This window comes from Columba livia, chromosome 8 (genome assembly GCF_036013475.1).
Source record: "Columba livia isolate bColLiv1 breed racing homer chromosome 8, bColLiv1.pat.W.v2, whole genome shotgun sequence".
In the NCBI taxonomy this organism is placed as follows: Eukaryota; Metazoa; Chordata; class Aves; order Columbiformes; family Columbidae; genus Columba; species Columba livia.
Window position 1 is genome coordinate 9404563 of NC_088609.1, and position 20985 is coordinate 9425547.

The 20985-nt window shown below is 39.2% G+C and overlaps 1 protein-coding gene across 3 annotated transcripts in view; it reads left to right on the forward strand.

Moving 5' to 3' along the window:
• Positions 1–20985, forward strand: part of NEGR1 (neuronal growth regulator 1) — a 245675-nt gene that overhangs the window by 117714 nt on the left and 106976 nt on the right. For all 3 annotated transcript variants that reach the window (XM_065071912.1, XM_065071913.1, XM_005498948.4), the window contains exon 3: positions 19017–19142. In XM_065071912.1, coding sequence (XP_064927984.1) covers positions 19017–19142 — 126 coding nt within the window. The remainder of the gene's footprint in view (positions 1–19016; positions 19143–20985) is intronic.

A 20985-nucleotide genomic window follows, 5' to 3' on the forward strand; every position in this document is an offset into this window, starting at 1 on the left:
CACCTGTTTATAAGTTATAATTATATACAGCAGGGGTGTTTATACATAGAAGTCTGATTGCAGCAAGCGAATGCAAAAATATTTAATTTTGAAAGAGAATTTCTGTGATAATTTTTTGCAGGTTTGGCAGGGCTCTGGTTGATGCTCTGCCATGGTGGTTTGGTGGAGGGGTCGCCCTGTTTCTGATGAGCTATGGCAAATTATTTCCTTCCTAACTCTACTTAGAATAGCTATACAAAGTCTGCTATGAAAAAGAAGTGACTTCTTATTCAAAGTTTCCATTAATTCATATAAACAAGGAGTTATCTGTGAATTTTTCTATGGGGATTTTCTCTCCCCATCACTGGGCTCTCCGAAAACACTCTTCACAGCCCAGTGAAAGCTCAGCAAGCAGAATTTGCATTTGACATTAAAAAGACACAATGCTAGAGAAAGTTATCTCCCTTCCCTTGGCAGTACCTGGGAAAGCCATATGAACTCATATGGGAAATAATTTACTGCAGGGAAAATGACGAAGTTTCTTTAAGACACATCAGGTGTCGCTTGGTTTGAAATTCAAGTGATTCCCCCTTTTTTTGTGGTCTGGAAGGATGTGAAACAATATCCAATACGCGTTCCTGGCATTCATGAGAACTTGTGGAAATTATTATGTATGTGCTGCATGTTTTAACTTCTTCATAAATGCATTTTGATTGGCCTTACTGTTTGGGGTTTTGTTTTGTTTCTTTTTTTATAATGTCATAATACCAGAGAAAAGGTAAACAGTTAAACTGTCTGCCTTTTTTCTTTGTTATATGTTGGTCCATGTGTTTGTTCACGATTCTTTTCTACAATAATTGATTCTGGGCCTTTTAAAGTCACCTTTTCCATCTTTCCACTCATTATCACGGATTTTAGAAACCAAATCTCTTCATTATTACGTTATATTTCCTTTATTTGACTGAGCTAAGCCTCCTCTGGGCCACTCTCCTTGGCACGAATCAGAACTTGACCACTGCGTCAAACAATCAAAAATAAAATACGGATTTATTCCTGGGTGCTGACAGAAGCTGTTCAGAGTCCTGGTGAGGTCAACTGATTTCTTCATGTGCCTCGTTTAGCACAGACCCCTGTGCCAGGGCAATGAGCCAACGAGCTCAGACTGTGGTTAACGTATTATCTTGTGCTTTGGCTGTGATCCCATACTCTTTCCTAAATGAGTTTTAAAAATTAATTCTGTCTCAAATAAAATGTTCCCTACCTAATTCACCATTTTAGAAAGTTATAATCATATCTACTCTGAATTACTGTTGTATGACTAAAAAGGCCTAAACTACTGAAGTGTTTTTAACTCTGCAAGTCTTCATTATTTCCAACATGGTGAAATTCTTTAACATGCAGTTTCAAAATTAATACTTTACAGGATACTCTTAATAACCTCTGCTGCTGTGCAGGAGAAAGAATAGAAAAAAAGTTGAGTAAATCCTTGAACCCCACATTGCAAAAACCTATTTCACCGATAGAAATATTCGTTGACAAAAAACAATAGCAAAACCCTGGTTTTCCTGGTTCTGGCATGTGTACCAAGTCCAAGCTGGGGTTATCTGCAGGGGTGTGAGGCAGAAGGTCCATGTGTCCCGCTGGGTCTGTCCAGGTGCCCCAAAAGGCTCTCGGGGCTTTTTCTGTGTGTCTGTCCTACAGAAGGACTGTGGTGTCCTGATGGAGATACTGCCCAAATAGGGTACCAGAGGACATCTTTAGAGTTTAACCATTTCTGTTGACTCTTCTGCTGCTGTTCCTTCTCCTGAAGGGAAACCAGCATCACCTTCGTTGTTGGCTATGCCGATAGAATATGCTCAAGTCTTTTTTAACTTTGAAGTACTATAAATTAATCTGGATGCTTGTTCACACTGAGAAATGGTTATTTATTTATGAATCGGTTATGTCACATAGTTACCTAGCATCGATAAGGTACTGCTGTAATTTTAAGCTAGAATGGAAAGTTCTGCTCCGTATTATCAAAGCAAAGTCATCAGCCAGGTGTCAGTTAAACAGGATTTTGAGTACTCAAGTTTGGAAGTCCATGTTACCTGGAGTTTTCTGCCTGCTTTAAATGGTTGTGATCCTTGTGATACTTTCGCATAGTAGGACAGATTTGAAGTATTCATTGTTATTGCAGTCTTTAATAATCAGTATAATTTATAGGGACAAGTGCATAGAATCCTTTTACATTTTTCATTTTTATTGATTTCTGTAAGCAGAGACATTCAAGGTGGTAATTGGGTATTGTAACACAGTATATATGTCACTGTAAGTGTGGAAACAGAAATTGAATCCATTGTTGTGAGTCTGTGGCTAAAATTATGGTAAAATTTTCATTCAGACCTTTCTTAGTCAAATTAAATACCCTGATGGGGAACTGGCAATTTTTTGGCACTCAGATACTTGCTGGCACAGAGGTTGCATTTGAGGTAATACTGTAGGACTATAAAATGTTATAAATTCCATTATTAGAACAATGATCTGCTGGAAGTGCTGCTTCTGTTAATGACTTGTTGTAGTTTCAAGCTTGTGCTGGGCTGCACGTGTTGGTAAAGCAGAAAAACTCACTGTGGTTTTCTCAGAAGAAACCTACTGGTTTATATGTGATGCAGCAAAGGGTAAGAGGCTCAGCACTTGAATACTTGAGAACCACACATGTCGCATAGAGCAGTTCCGCAACCATTTCAGAAATAAAACTTCGCCTGCCTCCGTTTAGGCTGAACAGATGCTGTCTTTGGCTGAAGCCTTTGAGATCATTTTGAGCTGGAATAGTTCTAGTTCTGGGGTCAAAAAACTTACTTGTTGTTGATGTTGTTTTCAAAAGCCACATCAAAATAATATTAAAGTTGCAAAATTAGGAATCTGGAGCAAACCAGCCCGCTCGGGCAGGTGTAGCAGCAGCACATCTGTCTGTCCATCCGTCCTAACCGGCCTTTCTGCAGCAGTTGGGCACAGAGATTCTGTCAAAAGATACATGCACTGTCTCTGGTCGGGTATCCAAAACTGTTGGGCAGGTAGCAGTTTGATTTTAATTCAGTGTTAACTGTCTGTAAAATGTGAATATTAATAACCTCATTAATCCTCGTTAATACTAATGCCTCCCGTGTCACTAGAACGTCATGAAGATTAAATCATACGGCTCTCAACGCGTTTATGTGTGATGGGGGCAGTTCTGCAGAAACCCAAGAGAAGAAATTGATAATGTGGAAAGCAATTCCAAGTTTAAATGTTAGATAATCATTACTAATTTTTAGGTTACGTAGTGAGAACAAAAATGAATACTGAATAAATACCTACCAACTGCCTTAATTCAGGAAACAAGCTTTTATTCATTTGAATTCAGTCAATTCATTCAAAACTTCCTCACTGTGTATTTGCATTCAGTATCACTAGAGAACCATTTTCCTCAATACAAATAACATTTGATCGGATAACAAGCAGTGTTCCTTGGTGCACAGAAACACAAGTGAAACACTGAGATACATCACACAAGCTGGTAGCATCCCAGACTAAGCATCCATCCTCCAACTTCTGAAAGCTGCCTCTGAACCCTGACTAATTGTCTGAGAAAACTGGGGGAGGAGATGAAACCCAGTATTTCATTTTTAAAAAGCAATTGACACAAAAGCCCAGCAAATATTAAAAAGAAAAAAAAAAGTGAGCTTAACTTTTGACCTGAAAAAGCCTGGGATTAACATGTCAAAAAATAAAAAGGAAACTCATAAACAATCAAATGGTAACAGACGATAAACGAGCACTATTAATTTTTAAAGCAGGCATCATGAAAGACCAGTCTAATTTCCTTCTCTGAGAATGTAACTGGCCTCCCAGGAAAGGTCAGGCGGCAGATGGGAATCACATCTTGATGTTAGAGTGATGTTCACACAGTCAGTCCTGGCTTTCTCCAAAAATGAAGGCTAGACAGCCCAGATCACATTGCTGTGAGGTGGGTACACAGTTTGCTCAAAATAATGCTGAAGAAATGGTTGTCAGTAATTCACTGTCTAGCGGGAAGGACACATTGAACAGGTTTATTGTGATTCCAGAAGGATTTAATATGGATGTCAGCAGATGAATTAGGTGATATACTAGAGAATACGTCTATATAATTTACAGGTGAAATCAAAGTGCAAGCACTCGGGACAACAGGCTTCAAATGCAAAATGATGGATTTCAAAAATGGCCTGGAATCAATAAGATGAAATTCAATAAGGACAGTGCCAGACAGCAATCGGGGAGAAATCAAATAGGCAAATGAGTGCAAACTGCAGAGGCAGCAGCACTTTGGCAGAGTTATGAGTGCCGTGAATTAAATCCCGGACAGCACCACAAATACTGCAGGAAACGGGCAGGTGTCACCTGGAGGTGCAGTGGTTGGAAGTTCCTGAACTGGGGATGGTTTCTACCTGTTCTGCTTTATCTGTCCTTGATGAAGTCTTAGCTGGAATGGGATGCCTGATTTGGGAAAGAATAATTAAAAAAAAAAAAAGTTTTAGGCAAGGTAAAGAAAGTTCAAAGAATAAAAACAAAATGCGTAAAAATAAATAGTAGTAGGAAATGTATCACCCAACAAAAATATGAAAGGTTTCATACCTGTAGACAGAGCATATTGGCAGGCTAAAACAAATTTTTAAAGAATTAAACAGTTGTTACAATGAGGACTCAAATGGCAGGAAAAGCATTCAAGGAAGTTTCTGGGCAGGAGGAACCATCCTGCCAGGCTCTCGGGGTGTGAAGGAGAAGATGCTATGTTGTGTGGGTGGCCAAGCGGCAATCGAACTGCATGTTCACATCATAACAGGTGGGACTGGACAAGTACTGAGGAGTAGAGGACAAATAATTGCTTTTCAGATAAGAACAAGATACTTAAAATGCAAAGTAAGCAGAGCCATGTGGTTGGGACTCAAAGAAGGGGGAGTGATGCAGTCAGGGAACTGTCAAGGGAAATTATTTTAATAACTGTATTGGGAATACAATGTAAATCTGTCATCCAACCTTACTGGAGAAAAATCGAACCCATAAAATCCTCCAAAAGGAGAAATGCAGTTACAAGAAAGCAGCTTGAATCATTACAGATCTTTTGTATAGCTCATGTGATAGCAAAAGTGGCAACAGGTATGCTATTATTAATCTGCCCAAAACTTCAAATATTCTCATTTTGCCTCTAAGGATTACTGATGTCCTTTACCTCAAATTTTCTGTTCTAAGATTTTATTTCTTGGTACTTGGTATTTGTATGAAAAGATTTCAGTTAAAAGCTCCATACCCATGTGGGTTTTCATTAATCTTTAAAATCTTCACAAACCAAATTTCAGCATTTTACCTGTTTCTCTCTTCTCTGTATCCTCTATTTCTATTTATCCATACATATATAAATGTGCACAACGTCAGCCCACAGCCTGCAAACCCCAAACAAGCTGCCTCAGCTGAGGCTGAACAAAACTGTTGTTTTATCTGCAATGATATGGAATGGGAAATATAAGTTTACTCTGAATTGTTACATGACATTGCTTTTCTGGCTTGACAGAACTATGATTTTCTCTCTGCTGGTTTTAAATTGAACCCTGTAGTATTTAGCTTATTGTCTGAAAAGAGGAATAGTGGGGTTTTACGGGAATAATATACATATGTCCTCACATAATAGATGGCAACTTATTGACACCTTCTGGAGAAATGGTGGTGATGTCACTTATACCTAATGGTGTCGGCAGAAAGAGAGCATTTGGAATATTGAGTATTTTTGGTGGAGTGTAATGATGGGAAAACCAGTCGCTTGTAGGTGGCACGTTGAACTGTCAGACCCCGGTGGCAAAGGGGATGGCACAGGTGGAAGAGGTCGATATGCAGAGCTATTTATGCATTTGTGTTTGTATATTATTATTATTATTACTTTTACCTTTAACAATTTTCATATTTTTAAGCATCTTTTTGGGGAATGGCTATTTTCTGTAACAATATACCATTAAAATCACATTGTTTTCCACTTGTCAATATACTAAATGTTTGAGTTCACTAAATTGGAAAGGATTTTCAAGAATAACCTTGGTCTATAGTTTTGATTTACATTTTTAATGAATTGGAGTAACTTCATTAATCAAACAGTATTGCTGCTACTTCGTCTAAGACTTGCATTGATTATCTGAGATAATGCTTCCCAGAATCCCTTCTAAGATGATATTTAATTCTTACAAAGAAGTAGTTGCACTGGCACAACACGCACCTCCGGTGTCGGACAGAGGGTGAGGATGTTGGGATGGATCTGAAGCAGAGAACAATCCCTTTTAGAAGCAAAATGAAAAGTAAATCTCACATAATTTACCTAGGAAATAATTAAATGAATCACATATTTAGTGGACTGGAAGATACACAGAAAGAATCCTTGATTTTTTGGAGTACTTTCATATCAGTGTCTGCTAAATTAGTTTAAACAATGTAACTGAAATAGAATATCGGATGTGGCTCAGACCTTTTACTTAGACCGCAATCAGTCACCAACTGGGAAAACTTTAGTTTTAGCCAGTAGGTTATTGCTTTTTTTTTTCACATTTACATGATTAAATCCTTAGCAGCGGTTTGATTGAAGGGCGTTGCTTACTGGAAGTAGCTCTGATCTGTCTGAAAGCTTTTCCAGGTAGTGGGACAACCAGGGTGTGAGAGGCGGGAGAAAGAAAATTTTAAATAATTCTTTTTCTCTCCATACTCTGACCATCTTTGTATCAGAGGAGGGATTCAGGGCTCCTGCCTGAGGCACACGTGTGCCCTGGGTGATGGGACGCGATCGCTTCCAGGACTTGCAGAAACATGTTTTTCTCATTTCCTTTTATTTCAGTTTTTCATACCAGAAAGACGTAACACCATCTCATCCCATTACAGTGCTATTAGTAGCTGGAGTCAGTAAGGTGTTTTTTTGTGTTTGTTTTGTTTTTTGTTGTTGTTGTAAATCAAATGATTTGCTTTTCATTTTTACCAATTTCAGTTGTGCTTTAAAAGGTTAAGAAGAATAATTAGATGGTCAGTTAAAAAATACCTAATTACTCTAAGCTTGCTGAAATTGTGATTAAAAAAACCCCAAACAGGGCTTGTCCTGCAGGATCCAAGGTCAGTGGGTATTTGGCCAGAGAGGCTGGGATGGGATTGCTCATCCTCATTATTCCCTTTGCTGGAAATCAAAGAGCTGTCCAAGGGGAACGTGCTAATCTGGCGATGTTGGTGCACCTGGGAATGGCTTTCTGCTTAAAAGATGGAAAGTTTTGGAAGAAAAGTAAAATATTGCTAGATATTTAGTTCAGTGAAGCTATGCTGACTTAGAACTAGATTTTTGCAAATCAATTAACAGAAATGGCAATTTTATTTTCTACGTTTCTTCTGCTTTACAAAGCATCAAACTACTGATAACAAATCCATCTCAAGGCTAAGAAAATAACTTTTCTATTTCTGTATTTTCTCAGTGATAAATTGAATACAGTAATGAAAAAATGCAGGAGAGTGATGAAAGGGCTGCAGAGAGAACAAGTCCATGTCCTTTCCCTTCTCTCTGCATTTACCCAGTGAACAATATGAGTCACAGAAAACAGGGAAAATCTATGGCACCAAAAATTGAAGAATGATTATCTGCACAGAGCCTGCTTCTCCATTGATGGAAGAATGGTTGCATGACAAAGTAACAGTGGGTAAGAGATGAAGATCCTTCGATTTGCTTGGCAAAAAAAAAGCGGTCGTGTTCGTCTTACAAAGAACTTTCGGCATCGTGCCAAATTTTGCCCATCAACTGTTGTTCCGAGCATCCCTCCCGCTCGTGGAGCAGGATGTGCTGCAAGGAGGAATTTGGGGGCTGGTATCTCTTAACTTTGGGGTTCAGGTCCATGTGCTTGGAGACACATCTCCAACCCTCCTTGAAGAGGTGGTGGTTTGGGGACAACCTTTCTCATACATGATACTTATGTATTGATATGTTATTTTCCTGAGCTCTTTTACTTTCAGTTTTTGAAGAACATGGTGGAACATAAACATTGGAGGTGTTGGCATAATAGTGTAAAAACAATCCCTGAAAATAACAGTATTTAATGACAGAAAAGTCCACCTGGTATTTTAGCCCAATTTCTGCTAAACTTTCTAAATTTTACAAAAAAAAATATATATATATATATATATATATATATATATATATTCCATTTAGACAGTTAAATCTTTGGATATTCTAAATGAAAGTCAACCACAATGTTACAATTGATACATAACTGGTAAGATTTTCTCAATCTTTTATACTTGTTCCATTCCCATATTACAGGCGTGGCTCATTTTAAGTTGGTTTTGATGAATCCAAATAGATTTACTTATCTGAGATACTGCTGCTGATGATAAATGAGCTATTTTAATGTGACCCTCCCAGAGTCCGGGTGCAACACACAGAATCCTTGCTTACACACTTGTAATTTGATTTTTTCCTTCTAATTTTGTGTTAGCAGTTTTCTGCAATATAAGGCTGATATTCAAGTCCATCTAAAATAAATTCATCACTGATAGCAGATGACATGTGATAATAAGGTTCTAGTTAAACATAAAAGATATTACATTACTTCATACAAATTACAGTTATACTGTTAATGATAGGTAAAAGGAAAAGAGATTAATCAAAAACTTACAAAAGTACTATTTATGTTGAGGTTTTCCTCATGCTTAAGCGTTGATGTGAATTGGAAATAAACGATGAACCAGGATATGGCCATTTTTCTTCCCAGCCCACCCGTAATTTATTTTATCAGAACCAGTGTGCCAATGCTGCCTCTGCATACCAGACAAAGTGTGTTTAATAAGCAGGAGGTGGGGACCTCTGGGCAACTCTCTTCAATCAAACCGCTGTTAGGGAACTAATCATGTAAATGTAAAAAAGAAAAAAAAAATATTCTTAGTTTTCCCAGTTGGTGACTGATTGCCAAATAAATGAAGATTTGTGTCACACTAGCACAGGCTGTTATCTGCTTCTTTATATTATTTACCGATTTAAAAACTGTACTAGCCATACTCTAAAAATCATATATGTTTTGGGTGTGTTTTACAACTCACTGATTTTTTTTTTTGTCAAACATGAAACAGTTTGTTGGTTGTGTCCGTGCAATGTCTGATTACAATGAGGGGGCTTCCACTGGACAGAAAACGATGCTCCATGGAGAGTCACCTGGATACCACCTGCATTTTTACACATTCATGAGTAGTTAGTGATGCTGGCGAGCGCAGGCAGGGGCGTGCTGGGATCATCATGGGATTTCTGCTGGGCTGCCATGGGCAACCGGCACTGAGACTGTCCCATGCATGGCCTCAGGTCACGCATGTCCCCAGGGTTGACAGCCTTGGAGTTACACCTAAAACATGGCTGAGATGCTCCAGCAAATGCAAACTCCTCTTCCTCCTGTTGACTCTTCCATTGACTGGCACAGGAACACAATTCCTGGACACTGACATGTAGGAGAAGTGAAGGGTTGTAGGGCACATGAGAAATTAACTGGTTCTGTAGATGAATATGGCTTGAAAAATTCTGAACTTTAATTTTTCCTAACTTTTATTTTTCTGTAACTTGCAGCTTCCACTGACCGTAGGTCTCAAGAATCACCTTGCCAAAGAATAACCTTATTCACCCTTGACCCAAGCTGGGAATTTGGGCTGGGGCTTCATCCTAAAAGGGTTTCTTCTCCAAAACACAGACCCCTTCAAATTCAGCAATTTAAAATTTGTTTTAAATTCAGCAAACTGCACACAAATTGAAGTCTTTGCTGTTGATTTACTCTTGCTCATCTACTCCTGCCTCACCTGGACTTGCTCCATGGTCCCTGTTTCTCCTTCCCAGGGGGACCCAGCCTGGGACCCAACACCCCAGATGTGTTTCACCAGGGCTGAGCAGAGGATGTGATCATATTTCTCATGTGGCAACTCTAATACATAAGTTAAAATATAAAAAAAAAATAAAATTATTATTATTAATACTAATAATAACAACCCCCACACCAAAACGGTATATAAAAGTGGAGCAAGGTTTTTTTAAGTGTTGACAAGTGATTTTACAACTCAAAAAAAGCACAATTGTCTTTTTTATGACAGATACTATAGTGCAATTTGTTCAGCTACAAAAAGGATTTTGTTGGAAAAAATACTTTTCGTGGTGTTAGCTGTTTTTTTTATTGTAAAATACGGTGTTTTATATGTGACATTTAGAGGTGTGTAGGGGATTGACTGTTTACAGGTCTGAGGTTGAAAATGGTGTATGTTTGCAGAGAGTTGGAGGATCTATGTAGATATATTATAAATAATTTTAAAATCTTGACAAAATTAGGGGCATTTTAGAACAGTGCAATAGTTCCTTGCTGCTTGGAGCATTTGAAGCACGCTGACTTATGAAAACTTACGAATTTTGCGCGGTAATATGTGACTTGCCTTTACTGACCACTCAACTGGCAGTATCCAGTCCAGCCTTTGTGATCCTCTGTTTCCATTTGGGGTCACAAATAGGATATTTGGCATGTTGTGCTTTCAGTCTGAAGCCCCAACCAGCTGGACTGGATCAGGGCTGGGGGTCCGGGCAGGGACCAGAGCTTGGCAGGCACGTCCAGGCACTGCGTGGCCTAATTAGCCCCTCAATTAGCAGCGTTGGCTGCTGTGCGGGACACCAGCCAGTGTAATCTCCTGGAAATAAGTTACATCTGTTTCTGCTAATGAACACACCTCGCGGTGGTGGCGGCTTTTTGCGTTTGGCAGTATTATCACTTTTTTGTTGCCTGGTGCTGGTTTTGACGAGGTCCACAGATGGTCCAAGGGCCCACTGGCTGCTGGTGTCAGTGGGTGCCAGTGATGCTGCTTCATTCGTGTATAGTTCAAATGCATTAGTTATTCTGAATAACCACTTTTCAACCTGGGAATTTTTCTTTAATTATTATTATTTTATTTTATTTTTAGTTCATAAACATTTTCCTTGGAATAACTGTTATTTTCCTTTTTATCCTCTCATGCTTGTGTATTATGGTTGTCTGGTTACTCAGTCAGAAGTTGCTTCACCCTTCTGACTAAAATTGGGGAAAAAAAAAAAAAGAGTAGGAAAGAAGAGGAAATCAGGTTTTCTTATAAGCAACCTTCATGCAAGTGCATGTGTTAAAAATTATGAAAACTTTTGGAAAACAGCATCATTTGTAAAGCCGAAGGTTTTCCAGATGCTGGGGGATGTGATGACTGCAAACTGAAAAGTCGTATAGATTCTCAATTAGAGGCAGATGAAGTACATCACTGGTTTTAATAACCTGCATAAGTACATTTTAATTTTTCTATGTATTTGTCATAAAAACTAATTATTATGTCCAAGCCATAGAAAGAAGAACAATAATCTATTTCTTATGTCATGTTAGTGATTTCTCGATATTATACAAGTTAATGAAATCAATATGCATATTAGGGAAGCAAAGCAATATATAATTCTGTCTGCAGAGAAAAATTGATGTTTCACTGTATTTTTTCCAGTATCTGTAGCTGAAAGCTCAGGTCACAAAGGTCCCTGATCTGTGATACAGTTTATAGTAACCCCACAATTAAACGCATGGTGAAACAACATCTTTGGATTTTCATAGATAAATTTAGAGTTTCTTAAAAATTTCAAAATGTAGATGTACAGAAAATACTACAAAATCTATGTATATATGGGGCTGGTTTGGAACTGGTGGGCTGGTCCCAGTGAATTTTGCTTTAGTGGCATCAGGGTGGGATAAAATTATGATTGTTGTTAAAGCTATCCTCATTATTGCCTGCTTAGTTTTATCATAGCTCGCCGTTAAGGCTTGTCTGGACCTCACTCTCATGCAATTTGTTTTAATTGCTTTTAGAAACAGAAACAAATTTATTTCTCTCTGTTATAAACAACCCAAGGGGAAATAAGCTCGTCACTGTGTCCCTCACATCACAGTCTATTGGTATGCGTTTCTAATAAAGGTGCTTAATTTATTTAACGCTGTGGTGAAGATAAGCCTTGGTAAATATTTAAACAAAATGCTGTGCAAACCAGCCAGGTAAGCAATTTTTTGAGTATGTTTCTTGGTTTTTTGCTATCCTATAATGTTTACAAATTACTTATTAAAGTGGAGTCCAACAACTATTCTCGATGAAGAACTGGAAAAAGGAAACAATGGAAACTACCGGAATTTTCCCATTATTGGTCATTTCCAGAAGCCTTTTAGTGAATGTGTTCACCCAGACCTGTGAAGATGTAGAACTGTGCAGGGCTGGGTTTGCAGGTTGGGATCACCCTGTGGCACCGGAGATGTTGCATTGCCCGCGTGGCGGCCTGTGAGGCCGAATTGTCATTTGCTCCTCCAGGTTTCTCTTTTGCTCCTTATTTTGCTTTCAATTAATAACATTTAAGTAGAGCAACATAAAAGATGGCTTTCTGGCTGGAAAACAAAGCTTCACTGAAATGTCAATCTTTTCCAAAATGTTTTGCATCGTTTTAAATTTCATCAGCAAACCAAAAAATATAATAATTTAATTTTTCTTCTTTGTTTTAGATAACAAAAAATCTTTGCCTTTGATTTTGATCCATTTTGACCCCCAGAAAATTATCAGAGGCTAGAGGGCATTTCATATTTGACGCAGGCCAGATAACTCTTTAATTTGAAGTTTGCAAATGTGGAATTGGCCCCAAATCACTCAAAATATTTAAGTGAAAAATCAGACCATCAGGTAGGTTGTAGCACATCAGTTCTGTGACCTGGCGGTTGCTTGGCCAGCACTTCATAATGGCTCTTCAGGGGTTTCTGTCTGTCACCCTCTCACTGCACAATGTGGGAAGGCATTAATTTTAAATCATTTTGAGAAAACTGTGGGATGACTGCAAAGTGCTTTTCATTTTGGACCCCTGTACAAAATTTACTTGGGATTTTAGTTTGTCTTTCATCCTTGCTTTTTATCTTGTTTCTTATGCATTTTTTTATTCCATGTACTGCATTAATGTTTATTCACTGCTATATTTAATTTTTTCCTGACCTTCATAGCTGCCATGTGGGATGGGTGAAAGACTATAGCTGTTGAAATGGGTTGTAGCTCTGCAATGGATTTAATCTGCACTCAAGAGCTCAGCATAGCAGATATTAAAAGCTAAATCTGCTCATAGGTCAGAGTCCTTAGAGGTATCGTAAGAAGTATGTAGGCAAAATAAACATTTTGTAATTCTATTTAAATATTAACTTTGCATCGTGATTATTCATATATATTCTAGCCGCAATTAATAAATTCCACAGATTTGAGTGATCTGAATGTAATTATCTCTAGCAGTCAGTAACCAGCAGAAAAATCAGCAGCCCAGCACTATACCAGAAATCATTATTTGTCTCAAACTCTGCAGTTCCAGAAACACTTATTATAGAAGCCAATTTCTATAATGGGAAAGGAGATCTTTGTAGAAAATCACTGATAAAAATAAAATCTACAATTTTTAATGACTACCAGATGATGTTGTATCATTTCTGTAATTTTACAGAGTTATGTTCTACAGCAGGACCACTTGTCTGTGTTCACTGGTGTGTCAGTTTAGTTAACGTACTGCTTGTGTTTGTTTATTTTTAAGCTGTTTTGGAAATTATAAATGATGCAACCTGCTCAGTGTCTTTGCAAAAAGACTTAGAACATCTTGTACTAGATTTTATTTAACTTACCCACTATAAAATCTAGATTAAAGAAGAGCCTGGTCAATTAGAAAATGAACAAAGCACGTACTTAAGAGAAAATCACTTAATCCGCACTCTGTATGTCTGGAAAATTCCCCATCTTCCATTGTGTCACAGTTCAAATCTTGCCTTGGAAAGCCTGCAGAATTCCTGGTGATAAGGTTCAGAATGAACAAAACTACGCATTCTTCTTTGGGGTCGGACCTTCCAGCCTTAGCAAACCTGGAGAGGGTTTGTCCCCTGGGATTTGTGTCCCTCGGGGGACAGACAGTGGGGTCTGAGTTCTGTACAATACTGAGCACAGAAAACCACTGGGTGGATTATAAAATAGGGCTCCAACATGGTTCTGGACTCACAGAGCTTCCCTATTTTTTTCATATTTATTCCCTATATTTTCATATTTAAAGTTCAGTTGCAGTTCTGTATAGACGATCTGAAAGAGCAAGGGGAAGTGGCTTGGTGAGGTACAGACACAAATAATGAAGTCGGAGTGGAACATGCTGTCAGAGGCAGCTGGCAATGCCATCAGGATCTCTGTAGTGAATTGCAGTGGGTTCCAGTGGAAAAATGGTTGTAGAGCATGACAGTGGGGAGGAAACACCACACCAGCGAGTTTAGGTTTCCCTAACAAAACTGACATAGACCTTATGTGTTAATAGCAGTAGTTCATATATAGTATAAATGCTTCTATAAAGTATTGTACATTTAAAAATCATGTATGGTCATTGCATATTTTGGACATAATGGATGGGGCATGGAGTGCTGCTAGCAAGGTCTGTCTCACCTCCCACAGGCTCCAAACAGCTGCGGGAGGAGAATTGGTGGTGTTGATTTGCCCTTTGGGTGAAAATGTCCGACTCAGGGATTTATGGGAAGGAGTAGGAAATATTATTTGCAGAAGCAAATTCCTCCTGTATGCGTGGGAATGCCAAGAGCTGCAGTGTCCTGTCTGTGCTGACTGCTGTGGGTGGTGGGATTAGAAAATCTGTAAACCAGAAGAAATGTGCAATTCCCTCCAGGGCTGGTGCTGCCCTCCACCACAGCTCAGACCCAAATTAGCATCTTCTGTGCCCAAACAGCGTGATTAATAGAGCGGCAGCACCAGGAGCTCTGGGATGTGGGGAACGGTGTTTTGCCAGCTCCTGAGCACATTGCGGTTTGCCCGTTCACGGTTAGAAATGCATTTTCACAGATGGATTGGGCAGCAAATTAATTCCAGTCAAAAAGAAATGGTCAGTTAAGCCGCTGAAAGCAGCATCTTCTCTCCTCACCCCCCTGTGTTTATTGCTTAGTTTAGAAATTATAATTAGGAAAAATATCACATTATCATTGCAGACAGAGAGGTGCGGACGCAGGCCAGCAGTTGGATGAAGAACTTAAGGGTATTGGGGACTCTGTGAAAGAGGCTGTATAACACTTCTCTTTCACGAGAGAAGTCACTCTTTATTGAAAAACCATCATGGGAAGCTGCAGTGAAGGCAATATGAGCACAAAAGCCATATCTGCAACACCTGGGAGGGATGGAGCAAGTGATTCCTTAGGTTCTGGTGATAAAATCTCTCTTGACAAACTCCCAGATGTAACACTTCTGTGCTTATAATCCAATTCCCCTCACAGTTTTTATATGTTCTATTTGGATTGGTTGTATTCTGTATGTGAGATGGGACTGATCCCATTATAATCTGAAAAGGGATTTGGCTACCATGCAATTCAATAAGTGTTACTGTAAAAGGTGTAGCTCATAACTTGTCATCACCTTTATCTGTGGAAACCTTGGGACAAAACAGAGCTGTACGTCCAGCCACATATGTTGTGATCTTGATGCTACATAGACTTTGACTGGACATTTCAGTAATGCAGCCCATATTTTAGGAAACAAGATGGGTGCACTTATGCTCAGGGCCCAGACTTTTTCCCTGATAGTTGTAAATTTTGATAAAAATATTAATAAGACCTCCTCTTCCATATTCAAAAACCAACAGCAGCTAAGAAAGCAGCTCTGCCCTGCAGCCATTCCATGGTACCAGTAAGAGCTTTATTATGCTCCATCATTTATGTACCCAGGAATGTAACTAAGAATATAATTCCAGTCCTTGAAACTGAGAAATAAAACTGTGCAATGAACTATAGACTCAATGTCAATCCCCTGCAAAATGATGACACCCATAATTCTGGACTCCAGGAAGGAGCGGGACCTAAAATATGTTGTCAGGCAGTCCTTATCCTCAGTCCTTATCCTCATCCATCCAGATCTGGGCAGGGAGAGCAGCTTGCCTGAAGACCCAGTGGGAAAGCAGGTTTGTCAGCTGCTGCTGGGGAAGGTGGATTTGGGAAAGTCTTACCAAAGCTGCTGTCAGGTAGAACAGAGGATGCCCTGGATGGAGGAGGCATGTCCCTTTGGCAGCACAGCCCCTGGGGACACTGGACTTTACCTACAAGATCCACCATTTTAAAGAGGAAACAAGGAGGAGTTTCCCATAGTTATGCTCAGGAGGGAATCATGGGTGGATGTGCCATGGGACCAATAGGAGGGTCCAGCTGTTTTCATTATTCTGGCACCCATACCTGGTATTTATAACCACGCAGGAGATCCGTGCAGCTAACTGTCTTCATCTCTTCCCTGCCCCTCTGTCCCATCACAGCAGGAGCTGAGGCAATAACAGGAATTATAGTCCAGGTGGTAATAACTGCACAGGGAAAGAGGAAATAAAGCTATAACCAGTGGCTTTACCTGAGCGCAGCCTTGGTTAGGCGCTTGCTGGTCTATGATGCCTCATTCTGCTGTCCACATTTCCAGATGATTCAGGTATTCCTCCAAAGAGAGAAACAAATATTATCTAGGAAACCTTACAAAAATTAAGCTTGTGGTGCTCAAAACATCTGCAGAGGAGAATGAAAGAGGTGATTTATCATGTTGTATGGGTCCTTAGTCACAGAAAAGATTCTTGATAGTAAAGGGGATATTCAGTCTTACAGACAAAAACATAATATCTGATTTCTGAAAATTGAAGTTAGCGAAATGCAATTTTGAACGAAGATGCTATTTCCTGGCAGTGAGGGGGTATTTAATCGCTAAAAGTGCTCACCAGACATGGCAGTGTGAGGAGCACCTGGGATCGCCAGGACAAGACTGGACAACTTGCTAAAACACACTTGAGTCAGGCTTCTGGGAACATTTCTAGAGCCTGTGACTGACTGTGACTGTCCCAGTGGCCCCTCAGGCGATATAGTTCACAAATCTGTTAATATGGTTCAGTTCCATTCATATCCAATTCTGCACTCCCTAACCATGGCTCATGTGTAGAATCACTGGGAGAGGTTTTCAAATTACATGAAAGGACATGGATTTGTCAAAATTAAAATATTTGACAAGATACTATGGATTTGGGTTCTGAACATGGTAGACAAAACCTACAATGAAGGTCATAAGAGTGTTGATCTTTCTGTTCAAAAAGAAATTTTGTTTGTCTTTGTGAACTGAATTAAATCTTATTTCTTCACTTCTAGACTCCTGCCTATGGGAGGACTGTCAGTGTGGGGTTTTTTTTGTAATTTGTATTTTGGGAGATTTGCTTACAATTGCTTATATGATCCAGCTTTTCTGCTGATATTAATTCCTTGTGCCATGCTGCTCACAGGACCTACAGCTCGATAAATGGCATTAGGTGTTGGGTGTGAAAAAACCCTCTATGATGCTGCTTCAGGATGCCAGAACACCAGCAAATCTCTCTCTTTTTCCACCTTCAAAGGTGCAAAACCTCGAATAAGGAGTTTAATGCTGTTGGAAATCTTACACCGTAACATTTACTTAATCTGTAAGATATTTCCACAGTTCCAAGTAGATACTGCATCAGTCGGTTGTATATATTTACTTGTGAGAAGGACTGTTTTGAGTTATTTGATTCCTTCACTTGACTTTCTGGGAGTATGTCCTTTCTTGAAGGGTAAAGAAATAAGTAGCTCAGATTTGGGAAGATATTTATAAAATATTGCAGTGACTAAAGCCATGGCGTTTGCTGTGTTGCTGATGATATCCTGCTCTCAGATGGGTTTCTGCATTTTGGATAGAACAATCCTTCACCAGGTGTCTTTGGGAAGTAGATTTATTTTTCATACTCTGCACACAGAAATAAGAATTTCTTTTAAAGTTTTGTCTGTCGCCAGGCTGAAACATTGATGAAGGGATGCTAACAGTGTGTTCCAGGTGGCAAAAGTATATTTATGGATCCAGATGGTGAGATTTTGGCTGTGACAAATTGGAGTAAACTCATGAGATGAGACTGCGGCATTCAGGAGGACAAAGCTCCAGTTGGACAAAGACTTCAGTTGCAAAAATGGAAGATCATAAACATTTATTTTTCTCATTTTACCAATACCCATTTACCTTGCAGAGCACTTTGATTTTGAAGCAGTCATTACAGTAGGCTCTGAAACACTTTTTTGTCTTTCACAGGTATTTGTACATAATTTGTATTTATCATATAGAGAAACATCACTAGGGTATGGCTTGTTACAGAGTTGATTTGGTTTCCATATCAAACATAATCATAAGATATGTAAAGAAATACAGTTTTCTTTAGAAATAAAGATTCATTCTGAAATCCATAATTCCTGCCATCATTGCTGGGACCCTGAGTTCCTTCCTCCCTGGTAACATCACAAGTCAAGCTTTCCCTGAAGTGTAGGCCATTTAATGCTGTTTAGCGTTTTCCACCCATGGGGAACTCTCTTCCCTTATGCCCAGATGTATAAATGGTATCAAAAATGGAGTTCAGTGAAGAATTCTGCTGATGAAATAAAAGAAGAAAATCTAGCTTATTTTTTCTTAGCTGTGTTCTTACTGCAAGCATAAATGCAGTACAAAGCAACAAAAATAAATGTATTTTTGTCTTCTCCATGAACAGATATGACTCTCCAAGTACCCACGGCATAGATGTAATAGGCATCATTATTTTTAAAAGTACAAGAGAAATTTAATTTCATCTTCTTTTCCAGCTGTCACAAGCAACTCAGCCTTCTCTTGAACAAGAGCATCCGTCAGTAGCACTTTCCTGGGAACTCGATAACAATAGTTGCTTTGCGCAAAATAGAGGAAATTGCTGCTTTCTTGTTTGTATCATTTGTAGCTTCTGCAAACAGGATGGAAATAGCCATGGTCACGCCTTGGCAAGGTTTTTGCATAGTTATATTGTAGCAGCTGCATGTACATTTATCACTAATGGCGATTTGGGCACCCTGAGGCTGGCAGGACCGTGCTGTTGCCCACCGTCCCTTCACACCTCTCTCCTTGTTCCCTTCCAGTTTCCCCCAAGATATTCCGCATTTCGGGTGACATCGTTGTCAATGAGGGCAGCAACGTGACACTGGTGTGCCTGGCCACAGGGAAGCCTGAGCCGTCCATCTCCTGGAGACACATCTCCCCATCCGGTGAGTCCCATCACCCCACCGCAGCCTCCCCAACCTCCTACCATCTTTGCTTTGCGTTTTCGGTTTTTCAGAATGGTGACAGCATCACTTTTTTTTTGCCTTAAAACATGTGTGCCTAATTGGACTTTTAGAAAATCAAAGCTTGTGCAAATTTCAGCTGAGATCGGCGAAAACTATAATGGTCCTGTAACACAGGCATATAGAAGTAAAGACACCCTGAATATGAGGGTATTTTTAAGCTTACTTTAACAGGCTGCAGATATTAAACAAACAATTCCAATTGAAACCAAAACAAGGGAATAACCAAGAACACACAGGGCTTTCTAGAAGTAGGAGTGAAAGTTAAAACCATTAACATATCATGCAATAGATTTAATTTAATGTGACTATCATTGAACCTTGCAATTCTTTTGTGATAGAGCACCGCTTATTAGAATGGTTTTATTGAACAAATTAAATTATATGTATGAAAAAAATGCAAACAAAATGGCATCTAAAAGCATAGCTTCTATTTAATATTTCCATTTATACTTTTAATTACTCATAACATATGTAAAGGAAACTTGTAGCTGACATTACAAATGCCTCCACAGCAGCTGACTTGATGCGGAGCCACCGGGGTCGCACTGCTTCTTTCCCAGGGACTCCACATCGATAATTGATTTTGCAGTGAAGGGCTCTCTAGTGGCTCGCACAACTTTGATGGAACCCGTGTAATTGCAGGGAAGGGCAGTTTCATGGACTGTCACAGCTCACCACAGTGGCTCATAATCCTGAGTAACAGTTTGCTTTACAAAGCAAGATCTGAGCAAAAAACAACAACTTTTGACCTTTAAGACAATGACAATGAATTCTGCTTGAAGTGTCCATCAAGGGACTAGGGAAAAAAATTCAGCAGTAGCAAAAAATGGATTTTAACTAAATGTCACATAAAATTTTATTGGAAACCATGGTGGTACTTTAGAGTAATCGCTTAAAGCATTAGATTGTCTACAGAAAGGAACTGTTGCAACTTTCCTGGAGAGGAAAAAAAGCAGAATAGCAGCAAAAATTGGATGGCGGGTTCAGGGGGGCTGCCCCAGACAGATGGGGCAGAACATGGTGCAAACTTGTCACAGATTCTGCATTACCAGTTTGCATCAATACAAAACCCATTTATTCCCAGAGGTGAGCGGGGCTGGGATGTGCCTGAGTGTCCCCTGGGTGATTAATGGACAGAATTCTGTCTGGTGTGGGAGAACACAGGGTTCAAATAACTTTTTGCTCAGAAATCTTGTACAATGTGATGGAAGCACAGATATAATTTACAGAATGTGTTCTGTCCGCTGGGCTACCAAACCAAGAGGGATTTTTCCATTTCAGTAGCACTGTGCCACGTTTGTGCTCAGGTGTGTGTTCTGGGGTACAGACAGCTACAAATGGCACTCAAGGCCAATTAAATATCAGTCTGGCAAACACGAGGCCTGGATTTATTAGAAAATAAAATGCAGGAGAGTTGGAAACACCAGATTTCTGTAATGGTTTATATTCTGTCTGCAGCAAATTTACCTTTATTGAAAAATAATCTTCATCTGCACTTCATAATATCTACCAGTTTTCTCCTGTAATTCCCAGCGGCACTAATGAGGCTTACGTGCAATCATCACAGCTAGAATACAGCACTAAATTATATTAATGAATCATATTTAGAATATTCAGAAATTGTTTGTCGAAGCTGCTACTAAAAGATAAGAAACTGAAATCTCTGAATACAAATGATTCAATGTAGGCAAATTCCAAAATATTATCACGGTCTGAATCAATGCAGCCTTTAGTTGGATAAGGTTGGATTCTTTTTTCTTTT